The sequence below is a fragment of the Phocoena sinus genome, chromosome 10 (assembly GCF_008692025.1).
Source record: "Phocoena sinus isolate mPhoSin1 chromosome 10, mPhoSin1.pri, whole genome shotgun sequence".
Classification (NCBI taxonomy): domain Eukaryota; kingdom Metazoa; phylum Chordata; class Mammalia; order Artiodactyla; family Phocoenidae; genus Phocoena; species Phocoena sinus.
In genome coordinates, this window is record NC_045772.1 from 6,636,276 (window position 1) to 6,663,921 (window position 27,646).

The 27,646-nt window shown below is 56.2% G+C and overlaps 2 protein-coding genes across 4 annotated transcripts; one reads left to right on the forward strand and one right to left on the reverse strand.

Annotated features, from left to right (window-relative positions):
- Positions 1-2,206: 2,206 nt before the first annotated feature.
- Positions 2,207-10,887, forward strand: RRP7A (ribosomal RNA processing 7 homolog A). The gene is made up of 7 exons (XM_032645131.1): positions 2,207-2,298; positions 3,935-4,077; positions 6,215-6,340; positions 7,071-7,188; positions 7,501-7,598; positions 7,911-8,109; positions 9,258-10,887. The coding sequence occupies exons 1-7, from the start codon at positions 2,226-2,228 to the stop codon at positions 9,341-9,343; spliced, it is 843 nt and encodes a 280-aa protein (XP_032501022.1). The 5' UTR covers positions 2,207-2,225; the 3' UTR covers positions 9,344-10,887.
- Positions 9,727-25,680, reverse strand: SERHL2 (serine hydrolase like 2). Of its 3 annotated transcripts, none has more exons than XM_032645128.1 (12): positions 25,567-25,680; positions 24,593-24,742; positions 24,366-24,479; positions 23,941-23,982; positions 23,497-23,516; positions 22,984-23,058; positions 21,699-21,808; positions 21,254-21,333; positions 15,397-15,431; positions 12,960-13,042; positions 11,096-11,192; positions 9,727-10,172 (listed from the first exon to the last, which is right to left on the reverse strand). In XM_032645128.1, exons 1-12 carry the CDS (start codon positions 25,574-25,576, stop codon positions 10,053-10,055), a joined length of 936 nt encoding a protein of 311 aa, XP_032501019.1. In that variant the 5' UTR covers positions 25,577-25,680; the 3' UTR covers positions 9,727-10,052. The 3 variants fall into 3 exon arrangements, with proteins under 3 accessions (XP_032501019.1, XP_032501021.1, XP_032501020.1); XM_032645130.1 differs by having other exon boundaries at positions 9,727-10,984; XM_032645129.1 differs by having other exon boundaries at positions 25,573-25,670.
- Positions 25,681-27,646: the final 1,966 nt, after the last annotated feature.

Genomic DNA, 27,646 nt, shown 5'->3' on the forward strand with positions numbered 1-27,646 from the left:
AACAGGACAATCTTGTCAGGGTATTGAGAAGGGACCAAAAGGCTCAGAGGTGGACGTAAGACCAGAGAACCCAGCTGGCTGCATGCTCAGAGGGCCCACAGGAGCTGCCTTCACTCAAGCACAAGGGATGCACGAGTGAGGAGCACTGATGCCACAGGGGGCTCGGGGGGCTGCCTCTGAGGCCAGAGGGGTGGACAGTACCTTGGAGCTGGGCTCCCAGAGGTCAGTGGGGATGACAGGATTCCAGAGAGCAGAGGCTGGGGTTGATGTAACTACCAGAACGGGAGCAAGGCCAAGCGGCGGCCAGGGAGCGTGGGCCTGCAGGGTTCTGTGCTGATGGCTCGCAGACCATGGTATTCCCAGGGACTATGGCAACCATGATATTTCTTGACTTTTATCATCAAAGAAAGATGGAAAACAAGTAAACAGGAGGCTAACGCCAGCTGCTAATGGAAGAATCTCAACCCCTCATCCAGTTTCCAGGCCCAAGTCAGTCCTCAGACCCAGAGGTCACTGATTGAAAGGGAGGCTGGGTTCCCTTGAGAAGAATGCTATAATGCCAGAGCAAACATTTGTAGTAGCAATTCCACCAGGCCTTCCCCAAAGGGACCCACAGCCCCTTCCAAGAAGTAACCGTACACTGGGACAAGGGGAATACTGGAAATTTCAAGGGGAGTTGGGTACATGGTCTGAGTGGGCCTTTGGTCATCGGATAAATAGAGTCCTTGGACTTCTCTCCTCTGTCTACATTCACTCCCTGGGTGATGGCACCCTCTCTCACAGCTTTCAATAACATCTGTACATCACCAGCTCCCACATGTATTTCCCAAGTCAGACCTCTTCTGTGATCTTCAGTTTCATATCTCTCTGCCCACCTGACCTCTCCCCTGGGATGTCTAATGGGCATCTCAACGTGGTCCACAGCAAAGTCCAGATCTGCCCACCCTTTCCTGCTCCAAGCCCACCTCTCCTACAGTCTTCCCATCTCAGTAAATGACAACACCGTTCTTCTAGTTGCGCAGACACTGAAACCTGGCAGTAGTCCTGGATCTCTCTTTTTTCTCACACTGCATACCCGATCGGTCATCAAATCCCATTGGAATTATTCAGAACATACCCAGAATCCAACTACTTCTCACCACCTCCACTATTACTTCCTTGGTGACCAAGCCATCATCTTTCCCCCAGATTATTGCGATGGTGTCCTAAACAGCCCCGCTGCTGCCCTTGCCCCCCACAGTCTAACTGTAATACAGTGACTCCTCTCTGCTCAAAATCCCACAGTGGCCCCCATCACACTTAGAGTAACAGTTAAAGTGCTTCCAGTGGCCTACCTGATCCTACCTGACCCACCAAGCCCCCTGCCCCCTGACCGATTCTTCCTCTGGCTCACTGTGCTCTCCGCTATGTCTCTACTACACCAGGTAGGCTCCAGCCTCAGGGCCCCTCGCCAGTTCCCTCTGCCCAGAATCTCTTCACCTGAACGCCCTGCTCCCCCACCTCCTTCAGTATTTTGTTCAAATGTCACTTCAATGAGGGCTTCGTCTTACTTAAAATGACAACACCTTCTCTCACCACACTCCCCGCACTTTGCACTGCTGCGTGTGCTTTATATGTTGCTTCTTAGATGTTTACTGGTTTCTTTTTTATTATTATTATTTTTCAAATTATTTGTTTATTTTTGGGTGCGCCGGGTCTTCATTACGGCATGCGGGATCTTTAGTTGTGACATGCATGCGGGATCTAGTTCCCCGACCAGGGATTGGACCTGGGCCTGCTGCATTGGGGGCGCAGAGTTTTACTCACTGAACCACCAGAGAAGTCCCTGTGGTCATAGTTTCTTTCCCTCGTTAGAAAATAAACTCTGGGAAGGCTCTATTTTATTTCACCCCTGTATCTCTAGCGCTGAGGACAGTGCCAGGAGTATTCACTGCTATTTGTGGAATGGATTAATGAATGAACGGAAAGTAGAGGTCGCACCCGTGAGCGGCCCAGCTCTACGGAATTTACCCCCACATTCACGCGCAGACTTTAATCCGAGCAAATGAAGGTGGCGCCCTGGGAGGACGGCGGGAGGGAGTGGGCGGGGGGGTCGGGGAGTAGGGGCCGGGATAGGCGGGCCTGGAACCGAGGGGCGGGGCCCCCAGGCGGCGCCGTCGTCACGGAAACGGCTCCCTGCGCCGAACTACAACTCCCAGCGGCCGCCGCGGCTTCCGGTTGGCAAGATGGTGGCGCGCGGGAGGAAGCGTGCGGCGCGGGAGTCTGAGAAGGGGATTCTGAGCCCGCCGGGCTACTCAGGTGAGGGGCTGCGGGACGCGGGGCCGGGGGATGGCCAGGCTTCGTCGGGAGGAGGCTCGGGGTCGGCAGTGGCTCTGGGCCCCCAGGAGCAGCCACACAGTTGGACATGAGGCCCGGAAGGTTGTGAGGCCCGGGGCCCCCCAAGACCCGCGCGGCGCCCTGTTCCCATCTAGCTCCACTCGCCCGGGACGAGCCTAGTTTGGTTAACGCTTCCCTTGAGTGAAGCCACCCCTGTCTACACTCTCCCAGGGCGAACCCGCGTCCGTCTACACTCTCCCCCTGAGGTGCGCCCGTCCGCTTACCAGCTCCCCTTTGCAGTTCCTAGTCCAGCCCCCTCAGCGCTCACCTGGCCTGTGTCCTCCGCACTGGTTCTCCTGCCTTCCGTTTTCCACCCAGGAGCCAGAATGTTCTTTCTAAAGTCAGATTTAAATCAGAGCTTGCCTCACACGCCCATACCCACTGAACTCCCTCCAGAGGCTAAAGTTAGCACCTAAAACAAAATCCACACTTCCCACCATTGACCTGCGTGGCCCCGCATAGCCTGGCTCCTGCTAACCTACAGCTCTGTCTTTCTGTTCCTCTGAGGCAACAAGCTCTTTACACCCTCAGCGTTTTTGTGACTTACTGGGTCTTCTTCCTCAGACAGCTCTGCGCTGTTACGCGGCTTCCTGTCATTCTGGTCTAAGCTTTAATGTTTCTTCCTCGAAGAGCTGGTCCCCATCGATGGCCTGTCCTCAGGCTTCTGCCACCCATCACCCTGCACTACTTCACTCTGTGTGTTTCCTTCCTATTTGATACGACCTTGTTACATGCTTACTTGTCCTTTTCTCCCTTCACCATGTGAGCTTCCTGAGCGCAGGGGTTGCAACTGTATCCTCACAGTGCTCTGAAGAAGGTGGTGAGAAAAGCAGAACCGTCCTTAGCTTGATGAGGGTTAAAGTTTATGGGAATGCCAGCTATCATCCTGATCATCGCACAAGGGACTCCCCTGGCGGTCCAGTGGTTAGGACTCCGTGCTTCCACTGCAGGGGGCACGGGTTCGATCCCTGGTCGGGGAGCTAAGATACCGCATGCCATGGTGTGGCCAAAAAAAAAAAAAAAAAAAATCACACAAATAGAGACATAGAGACCATGAGAGAAGGTAAGAAGGCGCAGAGCAGGTGGATCTAACCTGGCGTGTAAGGCTCTCCTGAGGAAGTGAAGTGAAAACCTGAAGGATGGGTGGAAGGACGAGGGTTGATGTTTCAGGAAGGGGAGAGCATGTGTGAGGCCCTGGCTTATTGGAGGAACAGAGAGGAGGCCGGAGGGGCCAGCATGTGGTGTGGAGGGGGGAGGGTGGGGTGAGAAGAGGCTGCAGAGGCGGCCACGGTAAGGACTTGGCTGTTTACCCCAAGAGCAGCGGAGTTGGAACTTCTCTCCTTTCGCATCCTGTTCACATTCTCTCTCCTGCAAGCTTGGGAGCCCTTTCTGGGCAGATTGTCTGTTCACCCTCCCAGCCTGCATAATACCCTGCACAGGCCTTGCCTAGGGAAGGGCTCAGTGAAGGATGGATGGACAGACAGACACACAGGACTGGAAACGGACAGACTGAACCTGACTTTCATGCTGTCCCTCCCCGCCCCCATTTTCCTTCCAGCCGTTCCCATCAAATTCTCTGAAAAGCAGCAGTCTTCTCATTACCTCTATGTGAGAGAGCACAAAGTTCGAGAAGGCACCAAGTCTTCCTGGCCTCAGAAACGGACCCTTTTTGTCCTCAATGTGCCCCCATACTGCACAGAGGTAAACTGGTGTCTGGGAGGGAACCTGAGCCTGGGGCGGGGGCTCCAGGCAGAACTGGGCTCCTACGGGCCCCCCACCGAGTCCTTAGTGGTGCAGTGGAAACAGCTAACTGAAGCCCTGAGGGGTGGTATCTGTAAGGCTGCCTCTCTTGTGACAGGAGATTGGCCTTTTAAAGGTGTGTTGTAAAAAATATAATTCTCTAGGGAACCCAGAGCTTTTTGTATGTTACCCAGAATTGTTTGAGTTAGTATTTTTTTCCCCTGATTATAAAATTGATACATGTCCATTGCAGGTACTGTTAATAATACAGCTGAAATGTTCTGTTGCTTAAAGCGATCGATGCATAACTGTCTCTGTCTACCATAATTCCATACGAAGACAGAGACACATGTTCTCAAACATTTTTCTTGAGTATTGTGAAAGTTGTGCCAACTACTTGTGTGACATCTGACAACATAATCATTGTCTTTTTTTAAAAAAATTGAGGGACGGGACTTCCCTGGTGGTCCAGTGGTTAAGACTCCGTGCTCTCAGTGCAGGGGGCCCAGGTTCGATCTCTGGTTGGGGAACTAGATCCCGCATGCTGCAACTGAGTCTGCATGCCACAACGAAGATCCCTCGTGCCGCAGCTAAGACCCAGCACAGCCAAATAGATAAGTAAATGTTAAAAAAAATAAAAATCTGATACATGTCCATAGTAAAAAATAGGAAAAGTAGAAGAAAATAAAATTACCTCTGAGTCTACTATGCAGACATGTCTGTTAATTTTTTTTCACAAAAGCTGTTAAATTTAGTATTTCATTATTTTACAGAAGAGAAACTAAGGGAATTGCTGGATTTTCGATGTTTTTTTACAGAAAAGAAATACTAATTTCTAAAAGATTCCTCTACAGTTAAAGAGAAAAAGTAACAGTGAGAGGAGAGGGTGTCATTTTTAACCTTTCCTGAAGACTAGTGTATGTGTGGAGAAGGGCCTGGACCCAAGTGTAGCACTCACTCATTTCACAAACCGAGTAAACCTGTGTCATCAGTACCCAGGTGGAGAAACAGAACATCACCCCACCCCCAGAAGTCCCGTCATGCCCCTCCCCCCACCAAGGATAACCAGCATCCTGATTCCAACGGAGTAGATTTAACTCTTTTTTTTTTTTTCCGGCTGTGCCTTGCGCCACGTGGGATCTTAGTTCCCCAACCAGGGATTGAACCGGTGCCCCCTGCAGTGGAAGCATGGAGCCCTAATCACTAGACAGCCAGGGAATTCCCAGATTTAACTCTTTTTCAATGGCTGATTCAGGTAGTAAAGCTTAGTTGGTTTTCGTATAAAATCAGAGTACTCAGAATAAAAGTAAAAATGTCCCCACCTGTTCTTATAATAATTTTTTAAAAAAGTTGAGAACCCACTCCTACTTTACGGATCATTCACTTTTTTTTTTTTTTAAATTTATTTTATTGTTTATTTATTTTCGGCTGCGTTGGGTCTTTGTTGCTGCGCGCAGGCTTTCTCTAGTTGCGGTGAGCGGGCTTCTCATCGCGGTGGCTTCTCTTGTTGCGGAGCACGGGCTCTAGGCACGTGGGCTTTAGTAGTTGTGGCTCGCAGGCTCTAGAGCGCAGGCTCAGTAGTTGTGGTGCATGGGCTTAGTTGCTCCACAGCATGTGGGATCTTCCCAAACCAGGGCTCGAACCCGTGTCTCCTGCACTGGCAGGCGGATTCTTAACCACTGCGCCACCAGGGAAGTCCCGGATCATTCACTTTCAAACGGAGAAATCCCTTTCAGGAACAGACCAAGCGTATCCTGGGCACGTGCTTCTAGCAGGGTCCTGTCATAAAGCTGAAAAGCTTATACCTGAATTTTGTCTCACCTCTGTGTCCTCCCTCCCGAGTCCCCGGCCAATGGACTTTTTACCCACAGCTTTGAACATGAAAATTCACAAGGTTGCTGTCTGGGGCCATGGGGGGCCAGGGTTGTGACCTCTGTGTTGAGGAGGTGGTGGCTTGCCCAGGCCGTCTGTGCACGCCCCCAGGTTGGACTCCGAGACCTTCTGGGACCCGGTCCCCTGGCAGTGCTGCCCAGGGCAGAGGGAGGCTCCAGAAAGGCCCTGTAGCCGCTCATACTGTGCTTCTCTCCGGCCACGGCAGGAGTGCCTGTCCCGCCTGCTGTCCCCCTGCGGCCCTGTCCAGTCGGTGGAGTTACAGGAGAAGCCGGATCTTGCTGAGAGCCCAAAGGAGCCAAAGTCAAAGTTCTTTCACCCCAAGCCAGTTCCTGTAAGCCTCCACTACAGGGGTCTGCTTGAATGATGGTGTGGGTCGGGCTAGGGCAGTGTCCCCAGTGTGTAAGGGGAAGGTGGTGTCAGGGGTGGCAGTGGGACTTGCAAGCGTTCCCTGTGCTCAGGCCAGTCCTGGCCTGTGTGGTCTAGGAGGGCTGTCAGGTAAACAGCTTCCACTCCTTTCCCAGATTTGCCGTGTCCTGTCTGGCTCTTTCCATTGTCCTGGGTGAAAGGTCAGGGGCATCTCTGCTCACTGCCCAAGGGGCCTCCCTGAGCCACCCGCTGCGTCCCGCATTGAGGTCGATTCTTTCTTAGGCTTGGTGGCCTGGGCCTTGTTTCCCTGTGTGCCTTGAGTCCACACCTCCTCCTGTTTAGTGGAGTTTGAACTAGTGAGCGCCCCATCTGTCTGTCCACTCCTGGCCCAGGGAGACACGCTCTTCCCTGAGTCCCTCCCACACCTGGAACAAAAGTCCTGAGTGTCTCACCTCTCCCTGGTGAAGAGGTGGGATCGGGTCATTTTTAGCAGAAGTTGCACAAATAGGAGTGTGGCCGCCCCTCCCCTGGATTAGAACAACCTCCTGGTTACCTTCACGTTCAGGAACAGCCCAGCACATCTCCCCCGGCCCCGCGACAAGTCAGGCTGAGGGCAGGGGGGAGCCCTTGGGCCAGGCCTGGGATGGCTGGGAGGATGGGAAGGCTCCCGGCACTGACATCTCTCCTCCTCCCAGGGGTTCCAGGTGGCCTACGTGGTGTTCCAGAAGCCACGTGGGGTGTCAGCTGCCTTGGCCCTGAAGGGCCCTCTGCTGGTCTCGACAGAGAGTCACCCTGTGAAGAGCGGCATTCACAGTCAGTACCTCGGGTGCCAGCGGGCGCCTCCTTCCAGGGCTCTGGGTCGGGGAGGGGAGCTTTGTGGGCTGGCGTCTGCTGTGTCCCCTCGCCCTCAGAGCAGATGTGGGAGGCTTGAGCTTGGCACTCGGGGTGGGCATAGGTGAGGGCCCAGCTTGCCACCACTAGGCTCTTCCTCACGCCCCGAACCCTGGCCCACGAGTCTCCCTGCCTGCGGCCTGTGCAAGAAGATCCCACCTGGCCTGCAAGGTCCTGGGCGGGGCCCCGAGGGGCGGGCCTGGAATCCGTCTCTCTCGCTCCCTCCTCCCTCAGAGTGGATCAGAGACTACGCAGACTCGGTGCCGGACCCCGAGGCCCTGAGAGTCGAGGTGGACACGTTCATGGAGACGTACGACGAGAAGATGGCTGAGGTGGGGCTTCTGCATGGGCAGCTGGTGGAGTCCAGGCTCCTTTCTCTCTGCTGAGCCCTGGGCCTCCTGGCTGGTAACATCTAGTCTCGGAATGGTCTCTAGGGAAAGGACGGTCGAGGGTGGAGGAGGAGGTAGCGTTGGCATGTCTGCCCCCCGCCCTTCCCCCACACTCAGCCGCTCACACGGTGCTGGGTGCGGCGCCAGGGCGGTCCTGGGCACGGGAGGGAGAGCGGAGATGGGGAGGTGAGGTGCTCCTGGGGCTGCAGGGCGGCTCCCAGGCACCTGCCCATCCCAGGGCCACGTTCTTTGCAGGAGGAGGCTAAGGCCAAGGAGGAGGAAGGGGTCCCTGACGAGGAGGGCTGGGTGAAGGTGACCCGCCGCGGCCGGCGGCCGGTGCTCCCGAGGACGGAGGCAGCCAGCCTGCGGGTGCTGGAGAGGGAGAAGCGGAAGCGTGCACGCAAGGAGCTGCTCAACTTCTATGCCTGGCAGCACCGCGAGACCAAGATGGAGCGTAAGGGCGCGCCCCAGGCCCCTGTTCTTCGGCCCCCTGCCCTGGGCGCCCAGGCTGTGAACGCGGTCTTGTGGCCGCTCTGCCAGCCCTGGCGAGACACGGAGTTCTTGACGGCAGGCGCCAGGCCTGCGGGCGGGTAGGGTGTTCTTGGGCGCAGACTTCCTAACAGGCTCTGGGGTTACAGTCCCAGCCTGGCAGCGTCCCTGTGTCGTGGGCTCCCTGTTGCTCCTGAGGCAGCTGCGGGTGCCTCTGGGTATTGAGGCTGCACAGGCACCTGGGATGTAGGCCCCACCTCCAGGCCCTTGTCAGCCTCCAGCAAGGAGCCACACGCAGAGGGTGGCCACACGCAGAGGGAGCCCCTGACCACCTGTGGCTGCTCTTGGGGGCTATGACGCCGAGCTCGCGGCCCGGGCCACCTGGTCTCCTGCTGGCAGGACGGCTTCCCCGTGGACCCGGGAGAGGGTCCTGGCCTTGCACGGGGGAGGCCCTGACCCCGCCGCCCGGTCACACCGCGCCCTCACCTGCCTCACTGCTCCTGCCCACACCGTGCCCACTGCTCCTTCGCTCTGCGCTCCTCTGGCCCCGCCTGACAGGGGCCTCCACCAGCCTCCCCGCCTTGGGCTCAAAACCCCACACCCGGTGTCCCGACCCGGTCACCCTTGGTGACTGGAGTCGCCGCGTGAATTCTGTGGCAGTCTCGGGGTGGAGGCCCCTTACTTAATTCCTGACGCCCGTCCCCAGCCTGATAGCTGCCGTGAGGAGGGGCTGGGAGAGGTGTCCCGGGAGTCTCCCAGCAGCCCCAGAACCTTCTTCCTTCACCTTGGGGGGCGTGTTGGAGGCGGGGTGGTAAGGGGGCAAGTGCCTTTTGGCTTTCTCTGCTTTCTCTTCGACCTGGTGAATTTTCCGCCTGAAACCTCGGGTGTCCCTTCTGCTCCACTTCAGCCTCTGCCCTCCGACTGGGCTGCAGTCTGGTTCCAGTTCCCACCGCAGAGGCGACGGGGGAGAGGGGCGGCCCTGCGGAGCGCCCCCAGCGGGGAGTGGGGACTGAGGGAGGGGCTGCTGCCCTCGCGAGTCGGGGGCAGCGGGGGCAGCTTCCGCCCGGCCTATCTGATCCCGGCCCTGTCTCGTCTTACCCCCTTTCGCCCCAGATCTCGCGCAGCTGCGCAAGAAGTTCCAGGAGGACAAGCAGAGGATCGAGCTGATGCGGGCCCAGCGCAAGTTCCGACCCTACTGAGCCTCACCCACCCTCGGGCCCCGTGGAGAGGGGTGGTGACTGGGTGGCAGTGCGTGGCCGGCGAGGACACAGGGCCTGCAACACTCATCTCAGTGGCCGTGCCCAGGCTGAGGGACCACACGTCAGCCCCAGAGATCTGAGCCCACGTGATGTGGGGTACAGGACAGTGTCACCCCTTGGTTCCTGTGCTTCGGCAGTCCTGGGGCCCGGCGCAAGGACCTGGACTCCGGAAGCCACTGGCCCAGGAAGTGGCTCCTTCCCTGTCATGGGCTCTGTCCCCAGCCTGTCTCTGGACTCTCCTCTCAAGGCTAAGTGTCTGCTGTGTTCTCCCCTTCCTCCTAACGGAGAAGCCCCATGGGCAGTGAGACAGCCTCAAACGCAGAAAGAATACAAGAACATTTTATTTTTCATCCAGCTGGGCCGCAAGAGAAGGCTACAAAAGGCGGGTGGGCCTATCCCAGCCCCTCCCTCTGCCTGCTACGCAGTCACAAAACAGGTAACTCCCACACCCAGACACCGTCTCCCCCTTGAAGTCACAGATGTTAGTGTCAGAATCTTGTATCCCTTCCCCCGTCCTCCCCCCAGCTCTGCCACAGAATTCTCTTCTGGCCATGCTGGTCTTCAGGACCAGGGGGCCCTGTCCCCACCACACCTGGCCTGGGCTTGGGAGTCTGGGGCTGAGCAGGTGTCTGTAGCCCCTGGCCCAGGGCTACAGGTGGGCTGGGATCCTCTCCTTGCTCTGTAAAAAGGAGCTGATGATACCAGCCATGTGCTGGGGTTGGTTCATGTGGACGTAGTGGTTGCCGGGGACTTGCACGTACTGGAACCTCTGGGGAAGGGAGGGGACACGTGGTGAGGTGACCCAGTGGAGGGCTCTGTGGGCCCCTCTGGCACACTGGGGCTTTCCCATGGCCTGCTGCCTCCCAGTGGTTCCAAGTGTCCACCACAGGAGCCTTGGCAGTGCCTGACCCGTGGCCTCGCGGGCCCCAGTCACGGCACCCCCTGGGGGGTGTCAGGGCCTGGCTCAAAACCAGTGAGAAAGGCCTGTCTGGGAGGGAAGAGCCCAAACCCTGGGGTTCTAGGCCATTCTGAGCTGAAGTTGTAGAGCTAGGCTGGGGAGGGGGCTGGTAGTCGGGGCTGCTGCTGGTTCTGAGCATCTAATAAGGTCCACTTGCAAAAAGAATAGACCATCAGCCTTTCAAACTCGCCCTTGCTCGGGAGAAAGGCCGACAAGGCAGGAAGGCACTGCAGTTGGCCAGCCAGCCACACGGGCTTCCCTCTAGTGACACCCAGTCGTCTGCACAGGCCCCAGGGTCAGGTGTTTATGGTGGATGATGGTCATAAAATGCCAGGTGCTCCCAGGAACCCAGGCAAAGGGCAAAGTCACAGCACATGTCCCAGCCCTCCAACTGGGAGGCCAGCACCCACTGATGAGACTGGTCATCTGTTCCCATGTGGGACCCTAGGAAACTGTGGCAGTGCTGAGTTGGGTGTGGCGCAGGGAACATGTGGGGACAGTAAAGCCAGGAGATTCTGCCAATGAGAAGTCTGCTTTCTGCGCTGATTTATATGTGACCGCAGGTCTCCAGGGACCGCAGCAGGGAGTGAGGCCTGGTAGCTCCTGGGGGTCACCTGTTAGACCTAGGGCCAGACCAGAGGTCCCAGTGCAAGAAAAGAGAGGGGTGAGCTGGAGCCTGGGGTGGCCTGGCAGCCCCTCCTGAAGCCCAGCTGCCCTGAGCTCTACGTACCCACCTCTTTCAGGGTGGATCTCAGTGAGCTGGTCACGAATAGCACGAGCTCCGTGTTGGCATCATTCTCTCTCCTCAGATCGTAAAACCCTTGGGTTGCTCTGGGAAACGAGAAGAAAGGTTCATCTGGAACCACCTCTTTGCATGTTCTCCCCCAGCCCTGGGCTCCAGGCTCTGAGACTGAGACCGGCCTGGGCGTCCCTCCAATCTTCCCACCGCTGGGTCCCTTGGAGCCCAGGTTTAATTCAGGATTGAGTTATTCAGTCCCCGCAGGCACTCACAGCTCACTGAGGCCTGCTTAAGTGAAGCAATTCAGGTTTATCTCAGGGGACCTGGCCACGGTCACAGCCACTGAATGGCAGGGCTGGGATCTGAACGGGGTCAGAGTCCGTGCGTTCTTTCTCTGTTAGCAGCTTTATGGAGATAATTTCACCCATTTAAAGTGTACAATTCCATGGATTTTGGTATATTCAGAGTTGTGCAAGCATCACCACTGTCAGTTTTAGAACATAATGAATCACCTCAACAACAAAAAGTCCCGCACCTACAGTTTCCACATAGAGCTCCCCGTCCTCCACAACCACTGATCGGCCTTGTCTCTGTGTGTTTCCCTCTTTGGACTTGCATATGAATGGAATCATATGCCACCTGGACTTCTGTGACTGGCTTCTTTCAATTAGCCTAATGTTTTCAAGGTCCATCCATGTCATAGTATCAGTGCTTCATTCCGTTTGTCACTGAACAATAGTCCGTTGTATGGATGGAGCATATTTTGCTTATCATCTGTCCATTGATGGACATATGGGTTGCCTCCAACACTATTCATTATGAAAGATGCTGCTGTGTGCACAGATGCTGGAAACACACCTAGGAGTGGAACTGCTGGGTCATGGTAATTTAATGGCTTGAGAAACTGCCAGACTTTTCCAAAGCGGCTGCACCATTCTACAATACCAGGGGCCCTGGTGGCGCAGTGGTTAAGAATCCGCCTGTCAATGCAGGGGACACGGGTGCGAGCCCTGGTCCGGGAAGATCCCACATGTCGTGGAGCAACTAAGCCCGTGCGCCACAACTACTGAAGCCCGCGCGCCTAGAACCCGTGCTCTGCAACAAGAGAAGCCACCACAATGAGAAGCCCGCACACAGCCACGAAGAGTAGCCCCCGCTCGCCGCAACTACAGGAAGCCCATGCACAGCAACAAAGACCCAATGCAGCCATTTAAAAAAAAAAAAGTTTACAATCCTACAGCAGCATGCAAGGGTTCTAGTTTCTCCGCATCCTCACCAACACTTGTCTCACTTTTAGAGTCTGGCCATCCTAGGGGTGTGCAGTGTATCTCACTGTGGTCTGGATCTGCCCCTATTGAGTCCATGCCTTCTAAACCCCTGTGCTCGGCAGATGTGTCCCTGGAAGTCACAGTTCCTGCCAGTCCAGGATGGCTGCGGTGGAGTGGGTGGTGGCACCTAAGCCACACCAAAGGATGTTCACTGTGCTGTGGCACCCAGAGGCAGCGGATGGCTTCTGGCTAGCAGGTGGGGGAAGGGAGGACAGCAGACAGGAGCAGTGTAGGCCTGGGGATGTCAGGAGCCCGGGGTGGCTGGAGGACTGGGGAGGGCAAGGGGCAGACTCCAGTGTCTGCCAGTCTCTCTGCCTTACCTGGGTGTGCCCCCCACAGATACAGACACCTGCTGAAAAGTGCGGTGCAGTCCTTTCCCATCCCTAGCTGCCCAAGCCCTCCCACTGCCTTGCCTGCCTTCCACACACCAGCGGCCAGGGGGCTGCCCAAGAAAGATGGTGGAGAGGTCTCATACTAGGAGACCTTGGAGATTCCTGGCACTCACCTCTGGGGCGCTTGGTTCAGACTTACTTGATGAACAGGACGCGGGCCTGCAGCTTCCTGATGGAATGCACAAACAGCTCCCTGCTGATGAAATTGAAGTAATACTCTGGCTGCAGAGACAAAACCCCAGTGAATTCTCACCACAAGGCCCTGGCATTGCCGGGGGGCAGAAACCGGTCTCTCTCGGTTACAGGACCAAGCCCACTGCCCAACTGTATCACTGCCTCAACAGAGGGCTTTAACTCCCTCAGGCCAGAGACTTCCCCCCTCCACCTCCAAATCTGTTCTCCCTCTTCCTGGGCTCATGGCTGCCCAGCTAGACATGTCCCAGACTCCCCTCAGCCAGGTGTGGCCATGCAACTAAATGCAGACAAGTGACCTGGGCTACTTCTGGGCTTAGGTTTGGGACTGAGGCGTGGCCCCTCCACACCTCCTTTCCTGGTCCACGGGCTGCCTTGTAACGCTGCCCAGCCAGCCTGGGCTCTGGACTCTCGGCAAGCACAGCCCACTTACCTCCACCGACTGTTTCCATGAGAAAGAAACCTGCTTAAGCCACAGTGCAGAAAGTGCACCTTGGTGTCCCCGCAGCCACTGCTGGCCTCCATCACAGCCCTGACCTCCCCGTCTTACGACCATTTAAGAGGTCTAGGTCTATACTGTCCACACGGTAACCATCCGCCATCTGTGGCTACTGAGAGCTTGAAGTGGGGCTAGTCCAGCCTGAGACACACTGTAGGTGTAAACTGCACACTGGATTTCGAAGACTTAGTATAAGAAAACAATGTCAAATATCTCAATATTTTATGTTGATTACATGCTGAAGTGGTGACACCTTGGATACACTGAGTTAGAAAATATTATTAAAGTTGATTTCACCTGTTTCACTGTTCATACGGCCACTAGAAGACGTGATGTTAACACGAGCTCACATGATACTTCTATTGGACTGTGCCGCTCCAGGCCAAGAAGCCTCTGAGGGCAGAAGCTCTCAGGATTTTCTGTGCTCACAGCTCTCGGCACACGGCGCGACAGAGGCGGGGCTCAGTGAGGGTGTACTGAGTGGGTTAATTCAAGAGAGCTCCCACACAGACTGACTGTCGCGTTGTGCTACAGCATCACGATGAAGCTACGACTCCTGTGAAGAGACAGGCACACAGCTGCCTGGTCAGCCACTTACTGTCGTCGTTCTGCCCTAACCCCTCCCAGCCACCTCCTGCTCCTCGGGCCACAGTGACCTCAGGGGCTTCTCCAGAAGCAGAGGCCCCCCTATCAACCACGAGGCCCAATGAATGAGCATTTACTGAGCACCCAGACTCGCCACACATTATCTCCTCCCCGAAGGATCAGAAACGCTAAGTCCCTATGTCACAGTCAACAGCTAACAGGAGGTGGTGCCAGGACTCAGCTCGGGCGTGAACTGCCCCTCACCCCCTCCTACCCCAGCTTCTCAGCCTCGTTTTTTTTTTTTTTTTTTAATTTATTTATGTTTTGGCTGCATTGGGTCTTCGTTGCTGCGCGCGGGCTTTCTCTAATTGCGGGCGAGCGGGGGGCTGCTCTTCATTGAGGTGTGCGGGCTTCTCATTGCGGTGGCTTCTCTTGCTGCAGAGCACGGGCTCTAGGCGCACAGGCTTCAGCTGTTGTGGCACGTGGGCTCAGTAGTTGTGGCTCGCGGGCTCTAGAGGGCAGGCTCAGTAGTTGTGGTGCACGGACTTAGTTGCTCCGTGGCATGTGGGATCTTCCTGGACCAGGGCTCAAACGCGTGTCCCCTGCATTGGCAGGTGGATTCTTAACCACTGCACCACCAGGGAAGTCCCTCTGGCTTCTTTTTTCTCTTCCTCTCCATCTCTCCTTTGACTTCCTTTTCCTAGTCCACTTACATCCTCAGATCTGTATTTTTCTTTTGTAATTCAAGTATAACTTACAGCAAAGTCCACAGACCTGGGTGTCAGCCCATTATGGCCTCTGACATACGGATGCGGCCATGCAGCCATGACCCGGATGAAGGCCTGGAACCCCTCAGCACCCAGCAGGCTCCCTTCAGGGTTTTTCTCCAAGGGCACCCCCCTAGATCAATTTTGCCACTTTTTGAACTTCATATACATAGAATCATTGTGTTCTTTTTTGGTTTGGGCTTCTTTTGCTCTGTAAATGTGCTTTTTTCATTCCTGTGTGGTGTTCCATTGTATGAATGTATAACAGTTTATGCATTCTATTGTTGATGGACATTTGGGTGATTTCTACTTTGGGGCTATGATGAATAAAACTGCCAGGAATGTTCTCATACAATTCTTATGGAGCACACAGCACACACTGTTGCCGGGTACATATCTAGGATTGGGATTACTGGGCACAGAATTTACATATAGCATAAATATCATACTATGTATGTTTTACTACCATAAAAAAAGAAAAAGAAAGAAGCTGCCAGGCACACTGTGAAGGGTGGGAAGACAGTAGCACTCACCCTAGTGATCCTCCGATCTCTGTTCAGAAACAGACCTGGAAGGAAGCAATGGAGACATGGCCTCAGCGCCGCCTGTCAGGGTGTGTGTGTGGGGGGGGGAACTCAGCTCGGCTCCCCTGGGACCCTGGGCCCGGGCAGCCAGGGCTCATTTCTTCAGCCTGGACCTGCAGGGACCACCCCCAACATCCTCTTGGGGTTCAGCCAGAGCAGAGCTTGCCCACAGCTACCCTGCCACGGACAGGAACGCCCATGCAGGTGCCTCCCCGGCCATCCCGAGGGCTGCACAGAATGACGGCGGTGGGACAATCACCCACCCGGCACCGTAGTCTCATCTCTGAGAACCTTAAAATGTTCACTCGGATCTTTAAGCACCAGGAAGTGCCCAAGAGCTAAGGATCGCATCCTCACTTGTTGGAGAGAAATCGAGCCAAAAAAGAAAGGCTGGAGGGGTTGAGAGGCCTGGGTCGTCCCAGCTCCAGCTGGGTTCTCTGCCACGGTCCCAGTGGGGGCAACTTGGCCTCACCTAATGAGGATGGACACCCAGCAGTTCCCGCCTGGGCAATGTCTTCTCAAGAAAGGGCTGCCAGGTTCCCTGGTGGTTTAGTGGATAAGACTCCGTGCTCCCAATGCAGGGGGCCCGGGTTCGATCCCTGGTCGGAGAACTAGATCCCGCATGCCTGCCACAACTAAAAGTCTGCATGCTGCAACTAAGAGTCCATGTACCGCAACTAAGAGTCCACATACCGCAACTAAGAAGCCCGTGTGCCACAACGAAACTCCCACGTGCCGCAACTAAGACCCGGCGCAGCAGGCATGCATGCATAAATGCTAAAAAAAACAAAAAAAAGGGCTGCAGGGTCTCAGGGAGGTCACAGAATCTCAGACCCTGGAGGCTGCCCGATGTGAGCAGTGCAGGGAGTGAGAAAGGGAGATGATACGGTGACGTGGGTCACCCCAGGAGAACGTGCCGGCCAGGAGAAGCAAGGCTGCTCCCTCCTCCCTACACACCTTTGCTCAAATGCCACCATCCCAGCCAGGCCTCCTGGACCTCCCCTTTACACCCACAAACATCTGACCAGAGCCCCTCCATCCCCCGCTGATTTATTTCTCTCCATAACTCCCAGCACTTTCTTTCTTTCTTTAGTATTTATTATTTGGCTGCATCAGGTCTCAGCTGCTGCACCCGGGATCTTCATTGTGGTGCACAGGCTTCTCTCTAGTGACTCACAGGCTCCAGAGCATGTTGGCTCAGTAGTTGTGGCGCAGGCTTAGCTGCCCCGTGGCATGTAGGATATTAGTTCCCCGACGAGGGATCAAACCCGCATCCCCTGCATTGGAAGGTGGATTCTTAACCACTGGACCACCAGGGAAGTCCCTCCCGGCACTTTCTAATGCACTCTATCATTTACCCTCTGCTAGATCATATCTTCCAGGACAACAAGGGGTTTGGTCTCTTTTTAATTCACAGCTGTTTTTTTTTAAAATTTATTTATTTATTTTTGGCTGCGTTGGGTCTTTGCTGCTGTGCGCGGGCTTTCTCTAGTTGTGGCGAGCGGGGGCTACTCTTCGTTGTTTCAGTGGCTTCTCTTGTTGTGGAGCACGGGCACCAGGCAAGTGGGATCCAGTAGTTGTGGCGTACGGGCTTAGTAGTTATGGCTCGTGGGCTCTAGAGCACAGGCTCAGTAGTTGTGGCTCACGGGCTTAGTTGCTCTGCGGCATGTGGGATCTTCCCAGACCAGGGCTCGAACCTGTGTCCCCTGCATTGGCAGGCAGATTCTTAACCACTGCGCTACCAGGGAAGCCCCACAGCTAATTGTTGATAGAGGTTCTTAGGCATCTGTGACTCCAAATACTCAGAAGGACCATGTCGTTGGAAGGTTTTCTGGTTTCCACACTGCTAGATCATCTCAGCCTGATCAAACCGCGGCTGAGGCTTCTGGGCTGGCTTCAGCTCCGGCCACGACCTCCCTGCACAGATGACTGGCCCTGCTGCATGTGCAGGACCAGGGGTGACCCCTGGGTGCCCCCGCCCCCAGGCTCACTGCCCTCCTCCTTCCTCCAGGCCTGGGTTTCAGGTGCTGAGAGGATGTGAAAAGACTTAAAAAGGGGGTTTTCTTGGGGGTGGGGTGACCCCCCAGGTATTGGGGACCCCCATCGTGCTGTTTTCTCTGCCCTAAGAATTGCTCCTCCCTGTGGTCAAGTCCTCCAGCTCTTTTCAAGCCTGCTTCCACCTGACACATACTGACGTGCCCCAGGCACTCCCCCAGCCGGCTGCTCTTCTGTCTGCCTCTCCTGTGTCAATGACCTTTGTGAGGGCAGGAATGGTGTTTCTCAGACCAGTGGGCCAGCGCAGATGTCACTTAAATAAGGAGTCCAGGGGCTTCCCTGGTGGCGCAGTGGTTAAGAATCCGCCTGCCAATGCAGGGGACACGGGTTTGAGCCCTGGTCCAGGAAGATCCGACATGCCGTGGAGCCACTAAGCCCGTGCACCACAACTACTGAGCCTGCGCTCTAGAGCCTGCAAGCCACAACTACTGAGCCCTCGTGCCACAACTGCTGAAGCCTGTGCGCCTAGAGCCCATGCTCCACGACAAAAGAAGCCACCACAATGAGAAGCCAGCACACCGCAACGAAGAGTAGCCCCTGCTTGCCGCAACTAGAGAAAGCCAGTGCGCAGCAACGAAGACCCAACGCAGCCAAAAATTAATAAATAAATAATTAAACAAATAATTAAATAATTTTAAAAAATGAAATGGTCTTGAATGCAGGAGATATTATCAGGATCATAGACTCCCCACTTCCCTGCCAACAGTTAGGGACTGTGACACTGTGATATAACAAAACATATATTTTAGTCCTGGTCCTTGGCTCCTAGCCAGAGCTCCTAAAAACTGTTGTTATTTCCTAAAGTGGTGAAAGTGCAAGAAGCCTCTTTTGTCCGAACATTTGATCTCTGACACAGAGCTCCTAAATCCCTTGGAATTTCCTGAGCGATAGGAGTGTCTTTTGTTCTAATGAGGTGACCCTTGGTGGGTTCTTGATGGCTTCAGGATCGGGGCTGGTCACCAGAAAGATCAAGCCATGATTAGGAACGTGGAACTTCCAGCCCGGCCCTTCGGGGAAGGGAGAGCGGCTAGAGCCTGGGTTAACCATCGTTCACGCCTATGTGATAAAGCCCCCATAAAAATCTCTGAGTTTGGAGAGCCTCTGTGTTGGTGGATACCGGGAGGTATCAGGATGGTGGGTGCACCACCCGCTTCCTCTGCTGGGACCTGCCAAGGTCACGGACTCACCACAGAGGCTGGGCAGAGTGGGTGCAGCGCCCGCTCGCACACAGCAGGGTCTCCGCACAGCTGTTCTTGCCTATGCGGAAGGCAGAATGTGCTGCCAGGTGTTGCCATTTTTCAAAAGAAAACGGAAATCTCCATTTTCACATAAACTCTCTCTATTCTAAATATGAGCAACCTATTCAAAATCCCGCTTGTGGCAAATTGTTGTGTTTAAACTGCGCAAGTCAAAAGAAATCATGCCCGCAGCCCCAGGGCAGCCCAGCCTGTGACAGGGTCTGAGCACCCCCATGGTGGGCCGGCTGCAGGCGGTGGATGCTGACAACAGACAGTCCTTGGTCATTAACCCCACCCAGAGCTGGACCTTCCCTCCTTCACGCTAACGCTAACACGTTGACCTCATTTTGAAGGCCTGGGCCAGGGCTGTGGTGGGAACGCAGATAAGAGGTAGATAAGATAGGAGCTGGCCTCCCTCCTCGCCCTGGCTCACCGCCTCCCGTTTCTCCCACAAGCCTGATGGAGCCCGTGCACCAAGCCCTTCCGGGCAGCTCATCTGCATGATGGGGTCCAGGAGTCACCTTCTCCACAAGGCCAACCCAGGCCCTTCTACTGAACATCCTGACCCCCTTACCCGCTATTTTTTCCAAAGCGCTCTCACCTCACACTCTGTGAAGACGTGGGGAGAGGGTCACACATGAGCCAAGGAACACCTGAGGCCACCAGAAGCCAGGAGAGAGGCACAGACAGCCTGTCACAGCCCTGCCAATGCTCTGGCCTTGGCTTCTGGCCTCTGAAACAGTGAGACAGTAAACGTAAACGTCTGCTGTTGAAGCTGCCCCATCTGTGGGACTTTGTAACGGCAGCCCTAGGGAAGGAATTCAGAGTTGGGGGGTATGGGGTTGGATGACAGAGGTGTGTGTGGCTCCAGAACGGAATGGGGGCTCTCGGAGGCTCTGGGGCCTGAGAGAACGGGCTCAGGAGGGTCCTGGAATGCCGGCTCCCCCGCTGTCACGCCGCCCACTTGGGTCTGGGAGGCTGGCTTGGTCTTCTTTTAGGTTAACCCCAGGCCTCAAAGGGCCACACTGCTGCGGAGGGGCTGGGCCCGACACAACGATCCAGCCGCCTGCCCACTGCCCACCCCTCCCACCTCCTCTGCCCACCCCCTTGACAAATGGCTCAGCGGACGTCTGCTCACTGTTTCATGTGACCCTGGGCTGGCCAAATCGGCTTCCCAGGCCAGGTGCATGTCTAATTCTGGATTAGCCCACTTCCGCACGGGGGCCCCTCTGGCCCGCCATCTGTACCAGCACATCAGGGAAGCTGGGGCCCACGCCCTCTGCCATCGACCTCCCTCCTCCATGACGGATTTGCAGGGAGGACCAGACAAACGCTCAGAGATGGTAACCAAGACAGGAACGGGTCTCCAACCCCCTTAGGTATATTCCACTTGACCTAATGGTGTGTTGGCAACTTCTGAGAAACATTACAACACAGCAGGGACTTCCCTGGCGGTCCAGTGGTTAAGGCTCCGCGCTGCCACTGCAGGGGGCACGAGTTTGATCCCTGGTTGGGGAACTAAGATCCTGCATGCTGCGTGGTGCGGCCAAAAAAAAAAATTACAGCACAGCAGACCTCTGGCTCCTTTTGAGCAGCTAGAAATTCTGGCCACAGGAGCCCCGAGTTCCCATGTGATAAGCCCTGGGAGCCGCCCTCCTGCAGGGCACACGGTCTCAGTGCCACAATCCCCACCACTTCACACGGCCCCACTCCCAGCAGCCGGCATAATTTCACAACTTGTTCAGCTCCCACAGGCATTTGGGGTTTTGACCCCTGCCTTGTTTGGTTCTTTACAAACAGAAGTCACCTAAGAAGACCAGGGAGTCTGACTGTGGGAAGGAGCTTGCCCACAATCTCTGAGTTCCTGGGGCAGTCGCTGCCAGCAAGGGCGCTTGTGGATGGCGCCCTCTGGAGTTGTGCTGGCCGGGTACTGGGCCACCAGGAGAGGGCGGGTGTCTGTTCTGGTTCACCATGCTCCTGCAGCCTCACAAGGGGCTGGGCACAGAGCGGACTCCGAGTAAAAGGTTTCTTCAATGAATATGTTGGGAAATAAAGTGTAGAAAACACAGGCCTGATGCTGCCCTGAAGCCAAGGTGCCCCCAACTCCACTTCTCCATTCTGAAAACCATCTTCAAAGTCGCTTGCCCCATGGGAGTCCTCAAAGCCTAGCCTCGGACACCAGGCACCCACCACACAGGATCAGCAGAGCAGGGCTGTGCTGTACCCCAACATTTAGTCCCAAGACCCCTGACCAAGCTCCCCACAGGACGTGGCTTTCCAGGATAGGCAGTAGCCACCTGACCTGGCACAAGCCGCTTGGCCCTTCTGAGCCTCAGTTTCCCCTGCTTTAAAAAGGATGAAAATAGGGAAGTAGGAGCGCTAAAGGAGATACTTTTTGTAAAGCACTAAGTATCATGCCTTGGCCAGAGCAAGCAGCCATAAAGCCTAGCCATCATCATCCCTCAGTAAGCACAGTGCCAATAAGCAACGGCCTTGGACAGCAAGTCCCTTACCTGTGGCCACCTGTGTGGTTCCTCTCTGCAGGAGGAGTTTCCCACACTCTTCTCCCACATGACTGTTGTTCTTCAGGAACCTGGGGGAGACAAGGAGGACACTGGATGCCTTGGGGCAGGGGAGGCCAGATGAAAGGAGAGGAGGGCAGGGAAAAGGCTACCCCACTAGGACACAGGCCTGTACCGATGGGGATGTTCGCATCCGTGTGGGTGTGTGTGTGTGTGGAGAGGGGGGCAGAGAGTATGCGGAGGGGTGGAGAGAATGCAGCTCAAGCCCCAGCTGGGGCGGCTAAGGAGCGCCAGGTGAGCACAGGGAGAAGCAGGCTTGCTGTGGATTTGCGAGTAGGAGAAGGAAGCTTCCTCCGTGCCCCAGAGATCTCCTCCCTCCGTGGTCCAGAGCTCCCCCAGGCCTCTGACGCTACCGGTCTCACCCGCCGGCACCCACCCCTGCAGCATCTCCTCCGGGCTGACCACTTGCGAGGGCTTCTTGGAGGCCTCCACCTGCAGCATGTGCTCTATGGCTTTCCGCTTGTAAGTCAGCATGTTCTCCAGTTCCTAAGGATTCATGGGTTCTGCTGGGTGGGCAGGGCGGGGCTCCCAGCTGCACGCACGCAAAGGGGCCTGCTCCCTCGCCCAGCCCCACCCTCCACCCTCAAGAGCCCCTCAGCTGCACACCCGCCTGGCCCAAGATGCATTCTGACCCAGCGGGCGGCGGCATGGGATCAGTCCCTGCCAGTTAGCCCTGTGACTGCCTCGGTCACAGCCAGCCCAGCCCTGCCTGAGGCCCGGGACAGCTGGACGGATCAGGTTGAAGATGGAGGAAGCCCCCGGGGGCACTGTGTGTGTCAACTCAGTGGGTGAAACCGGTAAAGAAGCAAGAGTGGCAGCCACCGCTGTCTCGGTGAATCCTCACAGTAACCTACGAGCTCTCTGCTCACGCAACGCACGTTTATCGAGCACTTACTATGTGCCGGGACTCGGCAGGTGTTGGTAAAGAGACAGCTACGTACGGTCCTTGCCCTTATGGAATCTGTGATCATTTTATGGACAAGAAAACTGAAACTGATGAAGGACCCGTGTGAGGCTGAGCCCTCGGGAACAGAGTGACCACCTGTCAGAGCTGGAGGGCACCTCCACAGTCCTCTACTCCAACCTCCTCATTTTACAGGTGAGGAAACTGAGGCCCAGAGAGGCAAAGTGACCTGCCTAGGGTCACAGAGCAGGGAAACGGCAGAGCCAGCACTCAGATGCAGATAGCACTGGTTGTTGTCATTGGTGGTGGTGGTGGCGGTGGCGAGAGGGGTCAGCGCTTTTCCCACGGGTCCACGCTCAGGTCTACTGTGTGCAGTGTGTGCACAGCTCAAAGGTACTTGACTGAGCACAAGTGCAGGTGGGCGCACCCAACTGTGCGCCCCCAGAGCTTCCTCAACCCACTGCTTCTACCCTCTCTCACCCCTGCCGCCTCGTGACCCACCTGGCATCCTGCAGACTCCAGGCCACACACAGGGTTCCCAAGGATGACCCAGGCCCACACGCCCTGTTCCTTACCCACTCCTAGGGTGTAAGTAGCATAACCCTGTCCTCTGGCGGGGGGGGGGGGCCCTGAGGCCCTTTGTCTACCCTCTGCCACCTCCTCCCGCCCCACTGAGGGAGGCAGGGCTGAGGGCACTACCTGGGACCGGACCCAGGTCTACCCCAGCGACAGCATGCATGAAAAGCCCTGTCCTTACGTTAGTTTCCAGGATAAATGGTGAGGATTCCAGCAAGACAAGTTTATCCACCATCTCAGGGAAGATACAGGAAAACTATAATGTGACACAAAAGGGGAAAGATGAAGGGGAGAGTAGGCAGGGAAAGGGACTCACTTTCCTGTGGGGACACCGGTGTTTTAGGCTGGGGAAAGGGTGCTGCCCAAGAGGCCAGCAAGAATCTCCTATCCCTTCAGGGCACCCTTCTCTCCCTTACTCCCAGTCTGCATCCAGCATCAAGATCCCGACCCTGGGGCTGGACTCCAGGGTTCTCTGTGACGGAGGAGGTGGGCACTGCTGGAACACTTAACTCCATCAGGAATGCCCTCACAACAGTGATTATCACGGGACTACAAAGGAAGCTGGCACAGTCACTAAAACGCTGCCTGGAACTCCCGATGTGAGGGGGCACTCCCCTTTCCAGGCAAGTTCCCCTTCGTCGTCCCGCTCTCGCCACCCCACCTGGAGCAGGGATGGTCACTGTAATCTACTCACCATTCCACCCACAGTGCCACCTGGGGGGACAAAAGAGTAGTTAGCTGATATTCCGCAGCTCTCAAAGTCCTTCTAAAACTCCTTCCCAGGGGTCGAGCCAGCCCCGAGCCAGGGGCCAGGCTCCTGTCCCCCACCAGCAGGCCCGGCTCTGCATTCACTATAAAACTTGAGGCTCCCTCTCTGGGGCCACGGGGTCCCTGCATCAGACATGACCCTGTTTCCCTCGTCAGATCCGGAGACTGCTATCTACGGGGCCACGTGTCCCTTGGGGAGCTACCTGACGCCAGAGGGCATGGTGCCCAAGGGTCAATGTCTGATGAACCCCCTCCATCTCTCCTTGTGGTTCCAGAAGTGCAAGGGAAAGATACCTGTGTACCAACTCCCCTCCCTTCCTCACAGCCCCACAGCCCAAGACCAGTCAGGTCTTGGCCAAAGCGTACTCACCAAAACTGTGGCCCAGGAGGGAAAAACGGTTCCATTTCAGGGCTGAAAACACACGGAGCCAGGTCTGGATGGGCCCAGCTTCCCCGCACCCTCTGTCCTGCAGTCGCTGTGCTCTGGAAATCCCTCCCCAGCATCTGGGATGCCCCACTCAGGAAACCCACTTAAAGGAGTCCCAGTTCCACAGCAGGGGTGGAACTCGCAGGGGGAAGTGAGCTCTTCTTGCCAGCTCTCTCCAGCTTTCCCAAAGTCACCCATGAATTCCTGGCAGAACTGGGGCCAGACCCCAAGTCACGCCCAAGCCAGCGTTGCTTCCTGGCCACCACACCCAACTTCAAGGATGAGGGCGTGTCCCAGAGCACCCCCCCCCCACACACACACACCCACAACACACAGAGATGAACATACAGGCTCTGTCTCTTACTCACCTGCTGCGACCCTTCGGACCTCACTCACAAAGTTTTGGTGGTCATACGGGAAACCTGGGCTATAATGGGATGACAGCCCATGACCCCCGAAATCCATGGCAACGTAATAAAAGTCTGAGACAGAGGGAAAGGGTAGGGGAAGGCGTCTAGGTCAGCCACCTCCCCTTCCTGATTCTCCTGCAGTCCCACTGCCTCACCCCTTGGCTTCCATTCAGCCTCACACCCACCTTTTGGGAGAAGAGGGATGAGTCTGTCAAAGGAGTTGGCATTGTCCAGCCACCCGTGAAGGCAGAGAACTGGGGGGCTCTTATGGGAGCCCCAGGCTTTGGCAGCAATGTGGCCCCAGGGCATAGCGAGCTTCAGCTCTGAGATTAGACCTGAAACACAGAGTGACCATTCATGGAGCCTGCAACTCCGGAGCCCCTCATCCACACCCAATGTGTCCAGAGCATTGGCACTACCCAGAGGGCTCAGCTGCCTGCGCTGCCTCCGGGGGTTATGGGGAGAGAGCCAGATGAGGAAAGCTAAGCTGGGTCCACTGGGTGAGGAAAACCTTGGGAGGGCTTCACAGCAGAACTTTCTAGAATAGGTTGGGGGATTAGCTAGGCCTGGGCTCCGCCACTTGCTGGCTGTGTGACCTTGAGCAAGTTAGTAAAACCTCTCAACCCTCAGTTTCCTTTTCTGTCCCTTCGCAAACCCAGAAACTGAGGCACAGGGAGGTGCAGGCCTTTCTTCAGGTCATACAGAGAGAATGGGGTGGAGCGAGGATTTAGCGCGGGCGGCACGACCCCAGTCCCCAGTCCCGACCACCGGGCACTACACTGTCTCCGGCCTGCTCAAGTCAGGGCTGCTTCCTCCGTCGCCCAGGGCTAACATTTTCACCCTTCAGGCTCTCCCGGCCGGGCCTGAGACCTGCCTACCCGCAGACGCCCGCGAATTTGCCTCTCTGACCTGGGGCTCCCGGAACCCTGGGAGGTCAAGTGCGGCCAGGCCCCCGCCCCCCCCCCGTCCCCCCGCGCCCCCCACCGCCGGTGTGGCTCGGCCTGCTCCAGAGGCTGCGGACGCAGGACTTGCTACCGCCAGGAGGGCGGCGAGCCCCCCCCCCGCCCCACCGCGGTCCCAAGTAAGTGGGTGGGCGGATGGAAGCGCCCGCGTGGCCTCCCCCATCACACTCCGGTCTCGGGGGCCCCGGAGTGGGGACCTTCACCCATCGCTCGCGTCCCGCGGTCTCAAGGCGGCCGTCTCTCCATCCAGCTAAGTCGCGCCGGAGCCTAGGGACGCCAGAGTTCCGGGTTCCGCCCTTCAGCGTCCAGACCCCCGCCCCGCCCCGCCCGCGGGACTTCCGGCGGGCTGGCTGGATCCCGAAGGTGGTCAGACCTGACCTTCAGCTCCCACCGCCGCCCGCACGGGGAAAGCCGTCCCCGCCCGCCCGGCGCAGGCTGTGAGCCGAGCGGCTGGGGAACCCGGGGGCTGTGGCCAAACGACCTTCAAAATCTCGGGCTACACCCGGGGCCGCGACGCAGGGAGCGGAGCCGGCCCTGCTTGACACGTGGGTGGTGGAACCGCGACCCTTGGACAGTCCACATGGCCACCCCTGCCCCTGCGCGGGACCAGGAGCTGGCGAAGGCCCAGGAGCTGCCCCAGCGAGCCGGGCACCCCGTGGGTCCTCACTGACCAGTACCGTAGGGCTAAAGGTGGGGTGACTCTTTATTTAGTGGTTTAATGTCCTCCTGGAAGGAGGGGCTGCGTCCACCGTGTTCTCACTGTGTCCTGGGGTCCTCACCCTGCCTGGCATGAGCCAGCCTTAGTAGTTGTTGTATGGGAGAAGGAATGAATGTATTAATTGGGAACATGAGGAACCCCCCAGGTGAGGAAGGGTTATAGACGATGACGTTGAGCCTGGAGAGGATCAAGTACCCCAAGGGGATGTTTGGGGCGCTAAATCCTATAATAAGGGCACTGTAGTGCACATCCTTTGAGTCTCTGAAAGTGGCTAGTCTAGGACAAGGAAGGGAAAATATTTCCTATTCACTCAGCACCATTTGCTAGTTGGAAGGCCTAGGAGAGAATCCATGTGGTCCCTGAGGGGTCACAGTCCAGCAGAGCTCCTAACTGGAACCAGAATCCAGCCAGCTGAGGGCTGGAGAGAGCTGTACAGTAAATTCTCCCTGGGGTGTGTGTGTGCCGGGGGGGCGGGGGGGAGGTGATCAGAGACCCTGGTCCTGAAGCCAGGGCTGGTGAACATGCTGGGGGGCGGGTCACAATGCAGGGAAAGTTGGTGGCTGGAAAATGTGGGTAAGGGTGAGGATGGGTCTGAGTGTGGAGCTAAGGAGTTTGGACCTTACTGAGTGGTGGGGGTCTGGGGAGGCTGGGAGCTGGGGTTGACGAGACCATCTCTAGGTGGTTACATGCACAGTGGTGTCCATGAGTTCCAGAAATGCGTTGGCTTCCTTGACAAGTTATGCAGGGGGGTCACAGATCCTGAGGTGACAGAAGTGATCCATGGAATACTGACCGCCACGTCAGTGAACAAAGGATGTCACAGTTCATCAGCAGTTGCAGCCACAGCCAGTGGTGAGCTGGTGGGTCCTAAGCGGACTTAGGAAGGAAAGAATACCTGCCATCTAGCCGCCATCAGACTGCAGCCGCTCCCTGCGGTGAGCCCTGAGGAAACTCAGGATGTGAAAACACAGGATACTGGCCCCAGATAGCTGAGGTTGTGTATCAAAGGAATAATTTCAGTGAGCCCAGACTCATGCATCTTCCCATACACAGAAAAGTACTGAATTCCTTAACTTGAGATATCTGGTTTTATTTTTTATTTTATTTTAATATTTATGTATTTATTTGGCTGCACTGCGTCTTAGTTGCAGTACGAGGGATCTTCGTTGCCACATGTGGGATCTTCCTTGCGGCATGCAGGATCTTTTTTTTTTTTTTTCAAGTTGCGTCATGTGCGATCTTCCTTGCGGCATGCAGGATCTAGTTCCCCGACCCGGGATCAAACCCGGGCCCCCTGCACTGGGAGCGTGGAGCCCTAGCCACTGGAACACCAGGGAAGTCCCTGGTTTTCTTTAATTAACAATAATCTTTTGATGTTCAGACTACCCGCCCTTTGTTGCAAAACTCCCATCTATCCTGGGTCCCCCCACCCCTCACCTCCTCAGAGCAGTTCTCTCAGGGTTACTTGAGATGCTGCCTCCCAGGCTTGAAGTCCTAAAAAAGTCCCACCGAATAAAACATAACTCTCAACTTTTAGGTTGTGAATATATTTTTTTAGC